This window comes from Motacilla alba, chromosome 8, assembly GCF_015832195.1.
Source record: "Motacilla alba alba isolate MOTALB_02 chromosome 8, Motacilla_alba_V1.0_pri, whole genome shotgun sequence".
Classification (NCBI taxonomy): Eukaryota; Metazoa; Chordata; class Aves; order Passeriformes; family Motacillidae; genus Motacilla; species Motacilla alba.
In genome coordinates, this window is record NC_052023.1 from 18,399,357 (window position 1) to 18,419,643 (window position 20,287).

Genomic DNA, 20,287 nt, shown 5'->3' on the forward strand with positions numbered 1-20,287 from the left:
GAAAGAACAAGCTCCAGTACTGACCGTGGAACCAAGTGCCTAATCCTCTGTGCTGGAAGGGGACTGAGGCTTCATGATAAGCAAGTACAGGCAGCTTACTATGAGCAACAAACCTGTTCGAGTCATACCTTGGTCTGGCAACTCAGCAAGTGCTCAGCAAAAACCAGGCTTATCACAGTCCCATGAGGGCTCTGATTCCCACCCTGGCAGGGTCTTTCTGGGGTGTTCACAGTGTCTTCTTCCCCAAACATCAGGTCAAACCTAGAAACTCTAAGAAGCTTTATCAACCATTTTTACACAGGAGAGAATGACAAAAAGGCAACACTTATACTGGAAAGTCCCTCATGGCCAACAGCAAGTGTAAAGCTTTCACAACCCTAGGCATGCAGCAAAAGTTCAAGTGGCAGAGAGACTGTAAATATTTGCTTTGCTCTCCTTTGTGGAAATTCCTGAAAACCAAAAGCCCTAGAGAAAGTGGAGGAGAAGGCCAAAAGCTGAAGCCACACTAGGTCCTCCTCCTTTAGCTTTCCACTTGTCCAAGTGAGAACCAGGCAGCTGCTGGCTCCAGCTGCAGTCATGCTTGTAGTGCACTTCATGATCTGTCCAGTCTCTCAGAGGTGCTTGAGGGGGGAAAAAACCTGTTCGTGCTGGTGTACAGCAGGAAAATCCAGTATGCTGGGGTTGAGGCAGCTGTCAGAGGCAGAGCCCGGTAAAAATGCTCTTGATGTGCCTGGAGGGAGGTGCTGCAGGGCTGAGAGGTCTGGAGATCTGCTCACCCTTCCGCCTGCAAATGCTCCTGAGTGTCCCCAAGGCTGAGAACAGCAGATGCAGATGAACAGCGATGTATTTGATCAAAACAAAATCAGTTTATCTGCTCCTAAAATGCAATGCACTCTCCTTTCTGATGGCAAGCCTCAGAAATACCAAAATTGGACTTCAGAAGGATATAAAAACCTCCTCACTAACATAATGTGCAAATGGACTGTTGCACTTACTGTGATCTTGGGCAGCAACAAAATTAGAAGGCAACAGCAAACAGCAAATAAAATTGCAGCTAAAAAATACTAACATTATCCTTTTTAAACACATATTGTTAAAATGAACATTTTTAAAAGCTGAAGAAATGTGATCCCAGATGCTATCACCGTATGTCTTACGCAGTTCCTGATTATACACGAACAACAGAATCCATATAAGAGAATCTAAAATGGTATGGATAGGAGCCCAGCTGGTGTCCCCATATGCCTTAGAAATTCCATTTTTAGGAACACAGCAGCATACAACATTAGGGATGCTTCTCAAACATCTCATTTATAAATGGAGCAGAGTTGTTCCACTGAAGTACACACAGAAAAGGTCCACAAGAATAATAAAATCAGTTGCATTCAAAATTGAATGCAAAACCATTGAAATGGTTCAACCACACTGTTTCCAGTAGGAACGACTCTGTACCAGAATATTCCCTGAATGAGGAATGATGCTTGCTCATCACTGGGATTTTTTTAAAAGCAATCACCAAAAAGCCATTTTAGTACAAAAGTGCCAACTTACTTTTGCTTCAGCAAACTGCTCCTACTCAAAGCTTTTTTTGGTTCCAGAATGGAAGAGCTAACACCCAAACTTCAGGGCAGTGGAGAGCTACAGATGTGGGAGGGCAACTTCTGAAAATCAGTCAAAGCAGTGTCTGGAGCTTGGCTGGTCCATATTCTGGGGAGAGTCCTTCCCCAACAGGCTGTGTCTGCAACACAGCTCTTCCTCTCATGCTTTTCAAGTTCACCCGAGCTATTTCTAAGGGCAGGCCCTTAACCGTGGGGATTCCTGGTTAATTGTGAGAATATGTCACCAAATGCAATTCACATAAAATCACAATTTCATTACATGCACATCATCAACCAAAATATATGTAACTCAGACACCTAAAAAAATACACTATATATGAATGAAAAATTATTTTATTTAAAAATACATTATACAGCAGAGTGTCTCTCTTTTTGTTTTCTCGCTGCTGGTTCACAGAGATAGTATGATAATTTTAACCCAAATATTTGACTGGGAAAGATCCTGAGAAAGAGACCAGTTACAAGCTGATGATATACAGTACACTGAAAAAGAGTAATCTCTTTTAACATAAAAGAATCTCTTGGTAATCTTATAAATCAGATATAAAAAATGCAGATTTGCTACCATGCAAAAATGAGTGAACATTTCATTTAAATCTGCACACACAGAAATCATTAGTACCTTGGAACCTAACTAGCTAGACTAAGAGCAGGGTAAGTGAGTTTAACACGGTGATACAAACTTTGGATCTACTACAATTTTGTAAACACAGTTGATAGTCTAATAAAGGTGGATTTTCAATCACCTAAGTAACCTAGCTGTAGCTAAGGACTCTATTCTAGGTCTTTTTTCCCCACAAACATATTTCTTCAATCTCTTAATTCTCAGCTTAGCACAATGACTTTGTGGCATATGCTCTATTGCACTCAGAGATGACTTGGCCTTGCCCTGTTTGCCAAGCACTCTTTAGGTAGTTGTATTTTAGTGAAAGCAGAGGTTAAAACATGAAGTAAAAGCAGGCATTACCTGACGACTATGTGAGAATGCATTAAAATTCATCGTAGAAAAAATATACCTGATTCTACATCCTTGTGTTTCAAACATACTCTAACAATGATTAATGCACAGGAAATACACTGAACTCTGGAAAATTTAAGGCCTAAAATGCTCAACAGCCTGCACTGACCAATAGTATTCTCAATAGTTGTATAGTGCTAGCATTTTATCAGCTCTTGCCAGAGGTACACTGTCTGGCACTGTTAAGAATGTCTTCAGTATTTACAATATTCAGATCCATTTGGTGCTCAATTTTTATAGGACAACTTCACCATGAATACTCAGCAAGAATCTTCCAAATGGGAGGCTTAATCTGAATATTCAGAGCAATAACAGAGATATGGTGACATTGGCTGATGTTGAAGAAAAATCAGTTTGTCAACACCATGCAGGCTCGCAGACGATTTTTTTTTCTTTTTTTTTTAAAGAATATGAGCCTCAAACACAGAGATAAAAAGCTTTGTAGAAAGAAAGTCTGCCTGTCCTGGTCACTTAGGCTGAAAAAAAATTAATTGAGCCATTTTGGTTTTTCCATGAGTTTTCCATGAAAATGGAGAGTGGAAACTCAGTTGAACTTTTCTCACTAAGCTGGTGACCCTCTTCTTATCTTAGCACCCATTCTCCCAGCATAGTATCAGGGAGTACAACAATCATGAGAAGATGCAGGCTGCCTTGAGTAATTTGTTTAAATGATTTATGAATAGCACAGCTTCCCACCACATATGCTAAGCTAAGAACAGAGCCCTTAACCTTTCATGGGATATCATTAGTAATAAAGAATATATCAAAGATCAAACTCGCTAAATTATTCTCACTTCTTTTAACCTAGATACATATATGTCATCCAAGACATTTAAGAACTACAAAACAACAATTCAACTACAATTATGTCAGGAAAATATCCAAATAAATAAACTTTTAATTATGATACAATACTTATAACAGTAAAAATTGGCATTTTTTTCTCTTCAAAAGCAGAAGCACCAGTCTTACATATAACATACTGTTTGAATGATATCTTACATGGAATACAGCGTAATACAATGTGCAAACAGCATTTTCATACAGAACATAAGATTTGTCTAGTTTTTATACACTGAAATTGCCTCAAATGGAAACAAGTTCATGCTGAATTAAAAATGTAGATTTTAAAAATCAAAGGTAAATCAAAATACAAAGTACTGTTGGAATAGGTACATGAACCATTGAAAACAATGAGAAGCCAAAATAGTGGGTAATGTCAGATAATTAGTGCTCAGTTTGTCCCATTCCATCATAAAAGTAAACAGTTAATATTTTTGCTAGAAAGTAAAGTGACGTTCTAATATTTAAGAATTCTTCAAAATGTTGGTATCATTTTAGTGATGTAAAAATCAAGTCAGAAATAGGACTTCTAAAAATTTCTTATTTTTGATACACTGCAAATATCATGTGTGGGCTGTGAAAAGAGATGAAGTCCAGTGGAGTGAATATACATCAGCATCAACATCATGTGACTTCTGCAAAGGCCGTGATGTGGTTCTACAAGTTAAAGGAAAAACAAACAGATAAAAACCACAAAACCACACAGACAGACAGCAGTCACCACTGTGAAAACTTTTGCCTCCTGTGTTTGAAGGGCAGCCTTGTACTTAGAGACTGTTGAAGGATGATGTAAACAAAACTGATTTTCACTGCAGTGCTCTCACTCACCCCCATAGCAATTCTTAACTGCTGAAACACTGGACAGGGAAGTATGCTGAACAAAGTAATTATGTGTGATGGTTCTATTACATTTTAATTTCAGATGAATTTTGTTTGTTTTAAATTAAGTTTAATTTTAAATAACATGTGAATAATTAAGTTAGCTGTACTTTTATTGCTACGCTATTCATAATTGAAAAAATTCCTAGAAATTAAAGTGACAGTTTCTGACAGATTATAATACTCTATTTTAATGTAAATAAAAAATGAATATTAAAATTGTAAAGGTTATATTCTCCCCATGAGCTCAATGGCACTGAATCAAGTCACAAAATGCTTGAAATCAAGTAGCATTTGGCAGTTAAGAACTCATATTCAAATGTTTTTTTCAGAATCACCAGTGTCCAGTTGCAATCTAAGAACATTTTCCTCTTTCCTTCAGTGGGACAATTCTTAGGACGAGATGACAATTCTTACACTGAGCTTTATACTGGAACACAAACATTCTATGTGCAACTCTAAAACCCTGTAGCATCCCAAAGAGTTTGGCTACTTTTTCACACTCAAACCTAAGCAAGTGACTCTGCAAACACCTGAAGGGGAAAGCAACCACAGAGTGAAGCGCAGGATCCAGAGGAAGTGTGTTTCCCCTTGGGCACACTGTACCCTTGACTGCCACCATTTTTTACAAAACATGCAATGGTGAAATTAGTAAAGGGAACCTTGATGTTAAGCCATGTGTTTGTTCCCAAGCACAAAAAAACACACAGAGGGTAAAACACCAAGCAAAGCACTGCAAATTTTTTTTCATCACTTTGCCCCCTGGGGCAGACTCAACTCAGAAGAGATGTAAGCTGAAGAGGAGGGGAATGTGGATAACCTGGGAGAGTGGGACCCTCCCATTTTTTGCTCAAGGGAAGTCTTTCAGAATATCTCTTAGCACACAGCATAAAAAGTGCTGGGGAGAAACAATATCCACCATGTAAGTTTCTATTTCTCAGTTCTTCTTTAAACTGCCTGAATATTTGTCTATCAGTCTGAGCAGGGGGAGATAAGCAGGTATCTTTGCTTTTTCACATTAGAGAGGGGAAATTAGAAATTCTTTGATTGGAGAGCTGCCTTTTATGCCCCCATCTCGAAGCCAGGCTGGCAGCTTTGCTCCCTCTCTCACTGTGCCATTACTGCACGGTGTCCAGGGGGAGAAGCTCTCTTTCACCTCCCTACAATATGCATTTTAGCTCTAGCAATGTTCTTGCTGTATTTTATGACAGCTTTCATAAAAGTATACTATTTAACAGCAAGCATCTACGTATATTCTTCCCCAAAACAGAATTTATGTATTTTAAATAAACAACAATTATTAAACCATGGCCAGATTTTTAAAAAAAGCATTAGGAAAAAAAAAGTACAACTTTCTATGAAAATGCTTTCAGTAAAAACTAGTAACAAATGTTATTGCTTGCAGATTTTTTTTCTGCAGAAGAAATGCAAAATTAGACTTGTTAAATTAGAAAAAAAAATCAACTCTATTTTATTTGGCTGGCCAAATTCTGTTTTGAGTATACAACACAGTGGGCAAACTCAATGACTCTGGAGTTGCTGTGAGGCTATGATGACATTTTCTTCATAGTATTTACTTTATTTTCTTTATTTAGACCTCAAAAGTCATTCTGTCAACTTAAACTATCCTCAGTCTAAAATTATTCATATTTTTCATAAGATGGTTTAAAAATGAGGAATTGGAGGGAAAGAAAGAATTTCTCTTTATTTCAATCAATTCTTTTAAGTCCTGCTATGTGCCATCCCTGTCTCTAAGCAACACACATTTGTCTGTGATGCAGAGAACCAAATGCTCTTTCATGTGGCATTAATTCAAGAGTGGATAACGATTATTTAGGGAAAGGAAAATGTGGTTCACAATCCTGCCAGCTATACTTCCAAAATGAGCAGGTCACCATCCTGGGAAGACATGCAGAGCATGGGATATAATAACACAGAAGAAAATCCTCCTTCCTCAATAAGCCCTCAAAGAGAACTGCTAAGCTGCTGACCATGGACCTATTGATTTTGACCCTACTGAAGGCCTGTCAATTCATTTCCAATGGCTTCAGCAGGGTGATGCATAACTAGGTCAAAACTAATCACTTGCTGACGGCAAGAATCACTGATACAGATTCACGCAGCTGTCTGGTTACTCGTGCTTTTTCATACTACCCTCTCAGGCAAAACTACAAATAAGCCTTGCTGACACTCTGCAGAAAAAACCCAAACAAACAGCATCCCTCTGGAATAACTACATTTCAACTCTTTTAATTGTGCTTAGATTTGCTGTGACAAGGGTCAGAGTGAGATACTAACTACTGTCAGCAAACAGATTCACACAGATGCAGGAAGACAAGCAAAAAACCATGCATAAGACCTCAGCTTCTCCAATTCCATGGGAATTTATTTTCCCCCTAAAGTTCTCAAAAGAATCAGAAATGCTGAGGGTCTTCTCAATGGCAGCAGTCTCACAGACAGGCAGACCAGCATTTGTACCGTCCATTCTAAGAGAACAGTACCAGGCTGGTGAGTAAAGCATGCATCATAACTGTGCTCTCACACCACTAACAAAAAAGGTAAAGCCAAGAGCTAAGCCTTGAGTGCAGGTTTCTGGGGGAAATTATCCACAACTGTATATATTCTGTTAAGTTTTAAATTAATTTCTGTTGATAAGCAATGCTATAAAGTCAAAGCATTGAAAAATACATTAAACTTTCTGTGATTTGCAGTTTTTGTTATATATGTAAAATATTTTCAGCTTTTTTTTTGTACTTTGCTCTTATCAATACAGTTAGAAACACTTTAAAATAGTCATCATCCTAAGAAGATTCTTCCCTTTCTGGAAACAGGACTTTGTGAAATTGTTTGTAATTTTTCCCACAGTAGAGTTCGTTAAATAGAAAAATACTACTGTAGTACCTCAGGCAAATGATAATTGATCAAACAATAATAATAATGCTATCACGCAGCTCTCTGAGTCAGCAGAGTGTATTATCTGCTCTTGCTGGAGAAATGGCTGCACTGGGGCGGGAGTGCCCGCAGCCCTGCACAGAAGGCGCGCTCTCGCGGTGCGGTGCGCTGCCGCGCACATACGTTATTGCCTTGGAGCAAGGGGCTCGCGGCGCTCCGGCCCCGACAGCCACGAGAAGAGCCCAAGGATGCGTGCTTTGAGGGAGGCTCCTTGCAAAGCATCTTCTTGACTGTGACTAATGCCTCGATTCTGTAACACCTACGACACGCACGTTTAAGGAGGTCGCACTGAATATATTGTTCCACTTCCCATGTTTAAGTATTAGTTTATCTGAGCATTAGATGTAATGATCACCGTCTGCCTTCAATCAGAAATAATTCTTGTACAATCCCCCAGAAGCAGATTTCAGCAGAGGAGCAGGATATGAATACAAATTCAAATGTTTGACATTCAAACAAAACTGTTTATGTTTTTTTACGAGCTGACTGTCCTGGGTATGTGTTTGTGGTATGTGTGTGAAGCAATGTTGTATCTCCTTTAACAAGACTGTATTATCAAGAGAGAACGATTATGCCAAAAACTGCCTATAAGCCAATGTAAGCACATGGGCTCTCATCAAACCATCCTGGAGAAACAAGTATGGACACCTATGAATGATTTTGGATATCAAGTACTACAGTATTTGGAGACCTCTCAATTAAAATATTTTGAAGCAACAGAAATAGACACAACCCTCTCCCACATCTGCCCATAGTATGATGAGCTAAAGCATCTTTGTGTGCATCAGTGAAAGGTGATCTCCCCGGAGAGCGGCAGGGAGCAGGCCAGGCTCCCTATGCCATGGTGGTGTGAGCACACCAGGGCACATAACATTTGAAGACTTGGCATAACATGCTTAAGACCAAGAAAAAACCAGTAACATTGAGAACAAAAATTTTCAGACATTGTGACATTGTGAAGAAGCTGTTCTGCGTCTTGTGAGTAATCAAGATGAAGTAAATAGAAAAAAATACTCCTTAAATTCAGAAGAGGAAAGCTTTCCCAGTCTTAAAAACACTAGCAGAATTCATTGCAATATCTATACTTCCTATTGCTAGAATGTTTTATCACCATCATTGCCTTTGGCACACACAAAATAGAACAATAACTACGGTGTCAAACTCAAGATGATTTCTGAGCCAGTTAACCCTGACAGTCACTAAAAACAGATATGATGGGCAACAAGAATGTCACATATTGCAAGAGGAATTCCAAATCCTTATGACCATTAAAAGTTGAAAATGGCAGAAGGAGAGAGCATGTAATCTCTCTCTTTTGAGTTCAGTCATGCTGGAAAGTCAGTCCTATGGGGCAGTATAAGAAACTTCATTGAACTAGGAACAGCGACTGTGTTTGGGAAGGTTTGGGCATTGCTGACAGAAGTAGCAGTATGAAGGAATGCCAAGCAGAACCTTGGGGAATAAATGCAGTTTAGCTGTCAAAGACAGCACTGCCAAGAACCCACTGTGCAAATAAGTAGTACTGAATAGCTATAGAAAGCACTGATAATCACACACAGTAATTATCTCATCTCATAGGAGATGAACCATGGCGCATCTCCTAACCCAATGCTTCCTTCTGAAACCTTCTATCTCAGTATTCTATCTAATGCCTCCATTAGTCCTGAAATGTTCCATGTTGTATTTGATTTTTTCAAAGCTAGAATACTTATAAAAATTAAACAAGACTAGCAGAATCATAAGATACTACATGATGGGTAAGAGATCTCAGTAAGCCTTGGCCAATTTCAGGAGACTTTTGTATGAAAAAGTGTCAGTCTCCCCTGAAACAGGAAACCTAATTTGTGACTGCACTTTAATAAAGCTGAACCTCCAAACTCTTCCAGGTACTATCCAGAATATCCCCAGTTCTCAGTAATTCCTGAAAAAGAACAGAACTCTCTAATCTTGGATGTGGTAGGATGAGAGCCTCCTCTCGGTAGGAGACTGCCAGCTAACTTAAACACCAACTGTCTTGTAAGAGATGAAGAAGGTCAGAGACAGAAGAGAAAAAGAAGCAGATGGGTGAGTGATGAGGTTTCTTGGCTTTCATTATTTTCATTAATTCTGAGGATGATTATGGTTAAGGTAAAAGCACTAAGTCTGCACTGCTGAGCAGGCTCTGGCAAGGATCGCTCAAGGATACTCTGCAACTACAGCTCATTAAACTGCATGGGTACCCCTGCAGAACAGCTAAATCATCTGCATGCACCACAATGAAACAGAAATCATGCGAACGGTGATCCAACCTTGCCACTAAGCAGCAGCAGCTCAATTTGGAGTATCACAACAACCTATGCCTATTTAAACTTAAAATGTTGTGAGACCTCCACCAGAACTCAGTGGCAGCATGGTGAGCATGCCAGGAGCATTTGTTCTCCATGGAGAAAGCACTGGAATACCAAGTAGCAGACCTGGAAACAGCAAAGTAATGTGCTTCCAGGTCTGTATGATGCATCATGTGCTTACTTATTTACAGGTGAATTTATTACAAAATAGCGATGAGTGGGGTCCTATCTGGCAGGCATTGCTAATGAAGTCATTCTTTAGGGCAGGAGTTTTTAATTGCTTGCTCCCAGATACCTATATAGTTACTATTTTTTAGTACCAGTCACACAGCTGCATTGATTCCTGCTTGCACTGCCTTAGCCTTTGATAACTTCAGACAGTTAGGATTTGTGCTACACCCAGTAGCTAATTTCTGACAGTATCCTGTCTTTAATATTGGTACAGGAGCTTTTAGACTGAAAATAAGGAAAAAATGTTTTAAAATAAGCAAAATGTAAATCCATGTGCATTCAGAATATTGAACTGGAACAGTCTTAACTGAAATGTAGTGAGAAGTAACTCATGTGTCTAAAGGAGGAAGATGCAAATAGCACACAAATTATTTAGCATCACTCTCTCTCCTGGGGAGAACAAATGATGTAAAATAAGAAGGGACTTAAAAAGCAAAGACTAATTCAAGAATTCTTGTAGCAATGGTAGTTAATTGAGAATACTTAATTTAGACCCTAGTTCCCTGAAGTACTGTTATTAATTACCTTTATTTAATAGAGTCTGTATTCTATCTAAAACTTTTGATTACACAAAAAAATTACATTTAAAAAAAGGTAAAACACACATAGAAACTCAAAACCTAACATGTAAGTAACCTCTTCATCAATTATTTGCTAATTCAATTTTAAACTTTCTGGAAGTAGAAACAGAAGAAAGTATTTCCAAGCAATTAGCACAGTCTTCACCTTATTGTCCTTGCATCCCATTCTTCTCTGTCTGAAAGGGAGAAAGGCTTTGCAACACAGACAAAGATGGGACCTCAGCAAGTGGTATCAATTTGTGGTCAGTCCCCAGTTTAATTAAAACTAATCTCTAGAGAGAAGCTGTAAGACAGCAAACAGCTACTGCCATAAGAATATGGGTTCAGAAGGAAAGAAGCTCATTCATGTAACAGAGTCCTGGGCAGCTCACAAATGGCAGTGGTTATCCTCTAGCAGAGCAAACATTACTCTTGCCACCATCCTCCCACACCCTTCCATAGCTTTCCCCACAGCATCTCTAACTAGGCCAAGTCTCAGGAAAAGAATGTTGTTGATCATGAGTGTGAGGTTTTCAAACCAGGCAGAAACATGAAGTTAACATGAAGTCTTTATCCCCAGGAAAAAAATTAAAAATTTCAATATCCAGAGAATGTATATTATTACCTATGATGGCTTTTGCGCCACAGGAATGAATTCTATTGAATGAGAGCCTAGCACATAAATAAAACATGTTCTTATTAATGTGGTATGTTCCAGGCCAGCTGACAGCTTGTTTTGTTTTGACATTTTACAGAAAGTTTACTGAATGGATTATTTTGAAGATACACATTCATCATCTAAATGCTTGTTCAAGCAAATGAGACTCTGACCTCCTTATGACAAGACATCAGTGGAAGTAGTTCAGACATATTTGGTTCAAAAAAGGCATGTTAGACCATTCTGAAAATAAATCTTCTTTCCCTTCAAGGAAAGGAATAAAAAACCCAGGACTAGCAGCAATTCTTACTAAAGAACAACTTTCACCACATTCAAGTGAGTAAGACAGATTGGGAAACCCTTCTTACGTTGAACATGAAAAAAAATTATCATAATTATTCTGGAATTAAAATAATACCACAGAAAAAATACTTTTGGTGCCCTACCCAGTGTAGAATTGTTTGCGATCTTCAAATATGGGCATATTTCAATAGATTTTAATCAGTTATGACAGATACAGTCATAAAAAAAATAAACCTTCCTTTAAACTTTGCATTACTAGTTCAAAGTTTCCCCTAGGTGAAAATGTCTAAAATATTTTCTGTATTTGGTTATGCTATCTATTTCAGTAGCTTTTTCCTCATAAAATTAGTCAATCTTACCTAACACATAGTACAATACAATCTTCAAAAACTATAAATGGTTATCACAGTAAACTAAAATAAATTTTATTGTGATACTTAAGCAAAAAGTCTTGGCATACCCAGGAGACCCTCACTAGCATGTTCTAGTCTAAAATCCCATGTGTTCCGATTATGGGGTTAGTGCAGTTATTGCATGGCCCATTGCTACTCTCACTTCCAAGAGGGTACCCTCTCCTGGGTCTGGCATGTGTCTGAAGACAGAAGCCCCACAGGTGATCCAGAAGGGACTGCATCCCACGCTCTACACCAGGCTGAGGACATACACAACCAAATCGGATAAATGCCACTTGTACCTGAATTGCAAAGCTCCTTGGGCCAGGGGTTACACTTTCTTTCTAAGCATTCTAAGAACTTTCTACATTCTGTGGACTTTCAGGCAGAGTATTAATCACATTTACTTGAGGACCACAAGGGGAGAGGGTCTCAGATCTACTCAGCCTGACTCCATGGGCTTAGCAGCAGCTGTGGCACTGAAACCACGACATGAAGAGTCTCCCAAGGGGTGTCACTGAATTTAAGTCTTTCCTTCTATCTCTTTCACTGTTAAGAAACACTGACATCATTTTAAATCTGATTACCTTGGCACTCTTGTTAGAATAGCTTGTGATCATCCTTCCAGGAAAGCTATGTTTGATTTAATTATTTTTTTTAAAGTCAGACATTACCTTTTCTAAAGGGCTTTCTACTCTGGGTATGCTGATCATGGGCATCTGGGTCAGATTATCCAGATGAGAATGTTGATGTTCTGGCTGACGTCCTCTGAAGTTATTTACCACACAAACAACCTAGAAGGGATTTGAAGATAAACAGAATACCTAAGGAACAACTCATTTTTTCAAGCTTTGATCCTGAAAATTATCATTAGGCAGAAACGACACCAGCTTTAGTCACAGCTTTACAGTAGAAACACTGAAATGTGAAGTTCATGTTTTACAGAAAATCCTTAATTAATATTTCAAGACAAACAACTTTCAACCGACTTATTGGTGCACGCATCATTTGAGAACCAAAAAAAACTCCTATCTAGAAGAAAATTTATTGCTGAAGCTGCAAAAAGAACACCAATTATTATCAATCTCATGAAGAGATGTCTTGCAGCATCACATGGCATTAACCTTTAACTCCTGGGAAGGCCAGTACTATTTCAGTTTTGATCAGCAAAAACTTTCTCAAATGCAGAGTAAGAAAGGGAATAAGAAGGCAAGGACCATGCCCAAGTCTGAATGTAACTTCAAATCTGCTCAAGGCAGCAGATTCTCACACAGGGACTTCGTAATGTGATGTATAACAGTTTGTGCTTCTAGTAATTACAACACTTAGCTGAGCAGTAATATTTGGCAACTGCATTTTCTTCAAAACACAACTAAATTTGATGTCATGCCACTGGACACCTTGTGTGGAAGTGAACATTTGGAAACGCAAGCAGATGTATTTTAAAGGAGACTGGCAGCTACCCTTGCATGTCTAGAGGAGTGAAAACACCCACCCCCAGCCATCCCTGGGAGGGTTCTCAGCCAAGCCATGCTTTCAGATCCAAAATCTTGAGACCAAAACCCTGTGATCCAAGAGTCAAGCTCAAAAGAGTTTTCATGGGGAAAAACATCAAAGGTGCATTTAGTACTATTACACCAGGCAGACAAACCTACAGGCATTAAAGAGCAGTGACTGTTCTATTCTGTAGTCTTGCACTGCAGATATTAGTGAAGGTGATTCATAGATTAAAAATAGTTTTCTGACACAGACAGTAATCAGTGGCAACCGCAATTAACTATCTGTTTTTGGAACACAGCTCCAGAAAAGGAAAAGGCTATACAAAGATTTTTTGATACAGAATAATATGAAATAATATGAAACCTGAATCACTATGAAATAAAGTCATTAGAGTAATTGTAAAGCCAGAAAAACAAATGCTACCTATTCTCTGATCAGTGTGGGTACCACTATATCAAATTTAACACTTTATCCACGAAATCATAATTATGTGTTATTCTGAGGAATAGATGCTTCCTGCAAAGGGCCTTGCTGCATAAATTACAGTTTGAAATGCTACAATCTGGTTTATATGGAAGTCTAAAGAGATAACTGGATCAGTCCTTTTCTGACTTCACATTTCTGAGTGTATGTAAATACCACTAAGGAAACTGATGACTAATTAAAAAAACTAAGAAACATGTCTTTTGAAAAAAAACTAAGAAACATTTAGTTATCTGAAGGCTTTTTAGATAACTAAAAATACAAATTTATACAAATTTGATAAAGATACAAATTTATACATTGATTTTTTTCAAACAGAAGTGACACAGACACACACTTACCAAAAATACTGCTATAGATATTCCAATTACAAATCCTGCTATTACATCTGACCAGTGATTTCGATACTCTGCTACTCTGTTGATTCCAGTAAGGAAGGCCAAGCACATTAAACCCAAACACAGAACAGGTTTTGCAAGCCTTGTTCCTCTGGCTTTCACTGTGTTGGTGATATACATCTGAAAATTAGAAAGGAAGAAAGTGTAAGACTGATGGATGTCTCCCACTAATTGGTGAATAAAAGTTTATATTTTATTTGAATAGACTATGTGTATTTGGTGCTTTTTTTCTGGAGTGGGGGAGGGTGTAAAGAAACTAGGAGGTAGAGTAGTAGATAAAGTCATCACACCCTTGTCCTAGGGATATAGAAAAAGAATCAGACCATACAGCAAAACTGCATTTTACATGAACCTGAAAAGCCTACAGAAAGTCAGACAAATTGGACAATCCTATCCAATTACTCTCAGTCTGTGTATTTATTTATTAATGGATAGAAGTAAAGAGACTGATTTTTCACTGGGCAGTGTTAACAGTAACAGAAAAAATATTTACCCTGAAGTACTATTGGAACTATTACAAGCTGCCAGGCAGAGTAAGAAAGGGAATACATAAAGATCTTGTTTTTATTAGCAAAAGCCTTTCTTCCTTATACACCACTTCTTTACATGACTAATTAGTGATTTGTCAAATTTTCTAATGAAAGAAAACTTTTACATTCATCAACAGCAAGACCAACAGCAGAGATTTTGTCAAAAATCAGTTAAAAGGTAAAAAACCAGTGTCAAAGAGCAGTGAAAGTTGAACAGCATCTACTTTTATAAATATCGTTTCAACCAGTGAATATAATAATAGTTTCAAGCAGTGCTGAACTAATACAACCCCATGCTTCACACAAACCAATCTAAATGCTGCAGGTTTTATGCATCAGACTGAGAAATCCATTTGTCCTGCAGCAGTCTAATTCTCCCTGTGCAATACTACTGAATGAAAAGCAGTGCCTGATAACAGAGCAGCTCTTCTGCCCTAAGAGTGCATGAGTGACTACCACGTTTAACCCAGCACTTCCCAAGCTCTGATGAGCCAATGGAAGAAATTAATATCAAATATTTGACCTTCCATTCTCTTGAATCTTGGCATTAAGACTGCTTGCAAAAAAACCCCTCCCAACCCTCAAAGAAAAAAAAATTATACTTCAGCTAATAAGATTTCTGACAACAAAAGCTTCTACTCTATGCAGAAGATGCTTCTGTAATCAAACCACTGAAACCCTAAATCTTCAATTTAAACAGGATTTAAGTTTTTGAGCAGAAGAACGTGAGTATTTCCTACGGGATTTTACTAGCAATTCTAAATTTGTAATGCCATCACTTTGGACTACAAAGGAAACCGACGAGTCTGCACTGAAGAACCAGTACCACTTCTTTGGCCAACAAATGGACAGTCCTTTGGGTTTGTTTGGGGATTTTTCATGGTGTCTGAAACATTGGTGGAATTTACCAGAGAATCAGTTTACAAAATGCTGCAATAATCCAGCCAAGGAGCAGTTTAGAAAGTGTGGTTATAGTTGCAATAAATTAAGAAGTAGTGGTTAGTGCTTGTCTAAAACAAGGAACATCTAACAGTAATTTTGTTCAAAACACTAGAGAAAGATCCATGGCTTAGAGGATGAAACAAAGCTTGATCCTAAAATAACATCAGAGAACTGCAACACACAAAACTTCAGTGTATTTTATATGATGAACAGGAAACTAGTAGAAAGATTTCCACTAATTCAGACAAAGCGAAGGTTTGGAAAAAAGAGTTTTGGGGTTTATCTCCAAGCCACATTCTCCTCTCTTCTTCCTAGATAATTTCAGAAACAGTTGCTTTTTTTTGCTGATTATTCTTTTATCTTTGTACTTTTGCAGGCTGTCTTCAGTGAGCTACTCAAGCAGGAGTAGCATGCAGGAAGGTGATAAGTGAACTGCAACTTTAATATCCAGCTTTTTAGCCCCACTGCTTTTCTCCAAGCTACAGACAGAGTACTGCACACTGAATTAATTCAGCAACCATCTGTTTTAGTGAGTCTCACTGTTCTACTGGATACTACCACCACTATCCACATTCATACTATGAGTTAGGACACCTGGTGCTGGGAAAAACACAGGAATCTTTTTAATACACAATAAGACTCAAATTTCAAATACAGCTTGGGTGAAGTTGACACAGGGGAGTTAGCAGGAAGCTATCCTGCATTTAATTTGTATTGTGTTATATTAAATTGAAATGACTACTGAGAAGGAAAAACTTGCTTAAGGCAGGTCATGGTGACATATTTCAGTTATCTATAACAATTGGTCATCGCCCAAGAAGATTATCTCAATTTTTAATAAGACAAAACACATTATAGTACAAACACTTGATTCTGCAGTACTTCAATCAAATTCCAACATTTTCAATACAAAGCTGAACCCAAAAAACGTTCTGCATAAAATTCTCTGAATGTTCTTACAGCCAAGCATGTCCTTCAAATCCCTACTGAAAGCACTGAGGAAAAACTACCACAGATTCATGCTGTGCCTCACATGAGCAGAGACCTCCATGGGCCAAGTCCCCTCCTTCTATGAGCAGTCATGGTTGTCATGGCCAGCTCATTATTCAAAATAACCTGATGGTTCTGTCAGCATAGGTACCATACCTATCTTTTCTTTAAAGAACAGGTACTACTCATATAAGGATCAGCATTATATTACAATACAAGAGAATCAATAAAAGCAGGCCAAACTTTCTTGAAACAATGTGACAAAAAGTCTGTATTTGCAAAATTTTATATAGCAAATATAGCATCTTCCAAGGCAGGATTCATAGATCCCATTTTTAAACTTGGCCTCTTGCAGCTCTAGTATAATTATTAACAGTCAACTACCTGATTTACATGAAGAATAAAATATAATTAAGCAGCTGTTTTCTTCTTGATTCTGGTTGAAAAACTATAAACCAGCACACTCAGTAATTGACAAGGAATAAACAACCTGAAAAGATGACAGGATGTTTCACTCACTTTTAATACATATTAAATGCGGTATGAACAAAGGAAAATAGCTCAGTGATTTAAAACAGTAGTAGGAATGAATGACAGTGTAACTTTTTACAGGGCTAAAGATGTTTACTTAACAACTTCATCTCCATTCCTTTAAAGAACAAAAATTGGGAGAGGAGTTTTCTAATGAAAGAAAACTTTTACATTCGTCAACAGCAAGACCAACAGCAGAGATTTTGTATGTCAGGTCAAGGATTGACACAGTAGTTAGAATTAATATAGCAGGCTGCCCATTCCTCTGCAACATCAGAACCACAGCGAGTCTTCTCTTGAAGAACTTCTGCTATCACTGTTCCTTTTTCCTGAAATAAGATTTTAGTATTGAAAGATACAGAGCTGTAACCAGTAAGCAGACACAGGCAGATAGTCAAGTAAGGAGGTGGATTGTTACCTGATTGCACAATATAACAATATTTACTACATTTTCAGAAAAACACAAACATTTGACCTTCAGTCTCCAAGATACTGGAAGTGAAGCTGTAAGAGAACCTCATAAATTAAAAGAAAACCTTTAATTGAAGCAGGTTTGAAAATATGAATTTGAAAGAAATTATCACCATCACCACCAAAGACAAAGCAAGCTACATGTGAAGTTACTGATGTGACTGGCTCAGGCCATAGTGTAAGGAACAACCATAGCCTTGGCATTTAGCTTGAACTGGGAAAGTACTTCAAAAGTGTCAGGCTGCAAGTCTCATGTGAAGTTTGTCCTAAATCTAGTATAAATAAAATCATTCCAAAATGTGTTAAGAAAAGAACAGGAGCTGTACGTGAAGTGCAGGACAAAGTGGATTCCTGGGCTATGCCGCAAGCTCTTTCTAGGCATCTTTCAGCTATCTTCAGGCCCACCCACACCAACATCTATGCACACAAACACAGGTGCAACAGGTCTCAGAATCCCATTTTAGCTACACTGGAGCTACACATCAGGCTGGGTGCTCCAGACAGGAGGGAAGATAATTTTCCTTGCTGATTTCATCAGTCTGGGGCCCAGGGATGCAGGTAAGAAGATCCCTTTTGCATCTGCTATTTCATTTCTCCCCGATTTAGATGGCCTGGGAGACTAACAAAGACCAGTTACCAGTGGGCAGTGAATAATGACTCATAAGGCAACAAGAAGAATGAGGAAGAAATTGCACAGGCACCCATCCCAGGCAGCACTTCAAACATAAATTATCTCATGTTTTCTTTTGCTTTTACAATGGGTTAGAATTACAGAAATTATCTTGAACTATTTAAGTAATATAAGTAATGTTATAAATGTTCCACCCAAGGAATTTTCAATATTCATCAGACCTACAAGAAAAGAGACACTTATTAAAAAGCTGAAAAAATAGTGGGCTGTTGTAGTCTATAAACAGGTTCAGTGTTTAGTTAGAATTCAGTTTGAAAATCCAAAATCTTTTAAGCTTCCTTTGGTAATAATTAATGGGTCAAACTATTTCTAGAGCAAACCAAAGTCATATTCTCAAATCACCTGGGTCCTTCTGCCCTGTCCACTGAAGGTTTCTTTTAGTGTTTCTAAAGCCTCCTTCAGCTTTCTCTACATGTTTTGATCTAATTACTTATGATGTTAGACCAAAATTAGCTTTCAAAGTCAGGGGCTGGCTTGGCAAAAGGAAAAGAAAGCTCTAGAATTCTGGACCTTACTATTAATTTTCCCACTATAAGCTCCCCACAGCCGTAACTGTAAAACAACTGGAGAAGGTAAGAGGCATCTTTCTCTGTACCAAGACCATAAGACACCTATTACAAAGGCTGTTTTCTTGAGGATCTGAATTGTAATGAAGAGCTGACTTGAAATTTATAGAGGTCTTTAGATAAATTCCTGGATCAAATGGTAATATAATTTTATTACTTGGTCTGAAAGAAACCAATGCACTCAATTTGTGAAGCTCATGACATATGTTTTATTATCAGTATTAAGGAATACTTGCTGCACCAGATACTGAAAAGAAATTCTACATTCTTAGCAGTGTTCCTGAAAAGCAGCCAGAAGACTCCTTTAATTTTCTAACAAAAAATGGACAACAAAGCCAATTCAGTGAGGTGGCTCTGCTAGTCCTTTTCCTCCTGAATACTCCCTTAAGTCTCTCTGAGAAGCCCATCATGCCTTCAACCTGCCCATTTAGCTGGAATCTAACAGGCACTTTAAGTCAAAGGACAGGTGAGACTACACCTACAGCTATAACTGGATCAAGGAGTGACACTGAGGAGAATGTCACCACGCTGTCAGCACTGTTACCCAGACTGTCTTGTTGTCTTTTCCCAGTGACTTATAAACACACTGAACAGCAAAATCAATGCAGCAAAATGCCCGGAGCAAGAGCTTAGCAGAAAACATAATCATGGGCCAAAGAAAAGCTCTGCAGAGAGGAAAAAAACATTTGTAGGCTTTACAATCTGCTAGTCCTGTCTGAAGTCATAGTTGAGGGCAAGGGTTCACAGTATAAAGCAACAAAAGCTGCCTACAGACTTAAGGGCTGTGTCAACTATCAAGACATGAAGCCTGTTGCTCCATCATTACAAATGCAAAGCAAGCCTGAAATTTGTGCAGTAACACAAAGTTCAAACACTACCCTACCCAGCTGCTTTTGTGCAATGCTGCTATAAGAACAACAAAAAAAGGGCAAAACTTCATAGAATTAAAATTTCCCTTAAACTACAGCTAGCTATGACCAATCCCCTAGGTCTGCAGTACCAAAGGATGACTGTTAGTCACAAATCTTAAATTTAAATCTACGGGATTAGGCTGACTAAATCTTCATATATAACTTTGAAATTCTAACAAAAAAAAAAACTTATGACTTCTACTTCCTGTGTCTCAATTGTGGGAAACACCCCAAGTATGTGTATACTTGGCTGCTTCAAAACTTAACTCTAATTGTCCAGACTATGTCAGCTTATGTATATCAAAATGTGTCTTATACAAATATATACTGTTTAATAAAGCTGCAGTGTTCGTCTACATAGCAAATATTGTTTCATCTGAGAAAAGGTGAATTGCAATGCTGGTAAGAAATGAAAGTAGATGCAGTCAACTTATTAACCCAACTCAACCAAAAACAAACAAACAAAAGATCTCCAGTGAGATCAGCACAGAC

The 20,287-nt window shown here is 38.1% G+C and overlaps 1 protein-coding gene across 2 annotated transcripts in view; it reads right to left on the reverse strand.

The window, feature by feature from the left end:
- Positions 1 to 1,936: 1,936 nt before the first annotated feature.
- PLPPR5 (phospholipid phosphatase related 5) overlaps positions 1,937 to 20,287 on the reverse strand; it is a 45,879-nt gene continuing 27,528 nt past the window's right edge. Inside the window, exons 4-7 of one of the 2 annotated variants that reach the window (XM_038144548.1) lie at positions 14,107 to 14,283; positions 12,457 to 12,576; positions 7,435 to 7,570; positions 1,937 to 4,137 (exon numbers count right to left, since the gene is read on the reverse strand). In XM_038144548.1, the coding sequence (XP_038000476.1) occupies positions 7,436 to 7,570; positions 12,457 to 12,576; positions 14,107 to 14,283 (432 nt within the window). In that variant the 3' untranslated portion in view covers positions 1,937 to 4,137; position 7,435. The remainder of the gene's footprint in view (positions 4,138 to 7,434; positions 7,571 to 12,456; positions 12,577 to 14,106; positions 14,284 to 20,287) is intronic. The other variant, XM_038144549.1, reaches the window with a different exon arrangement.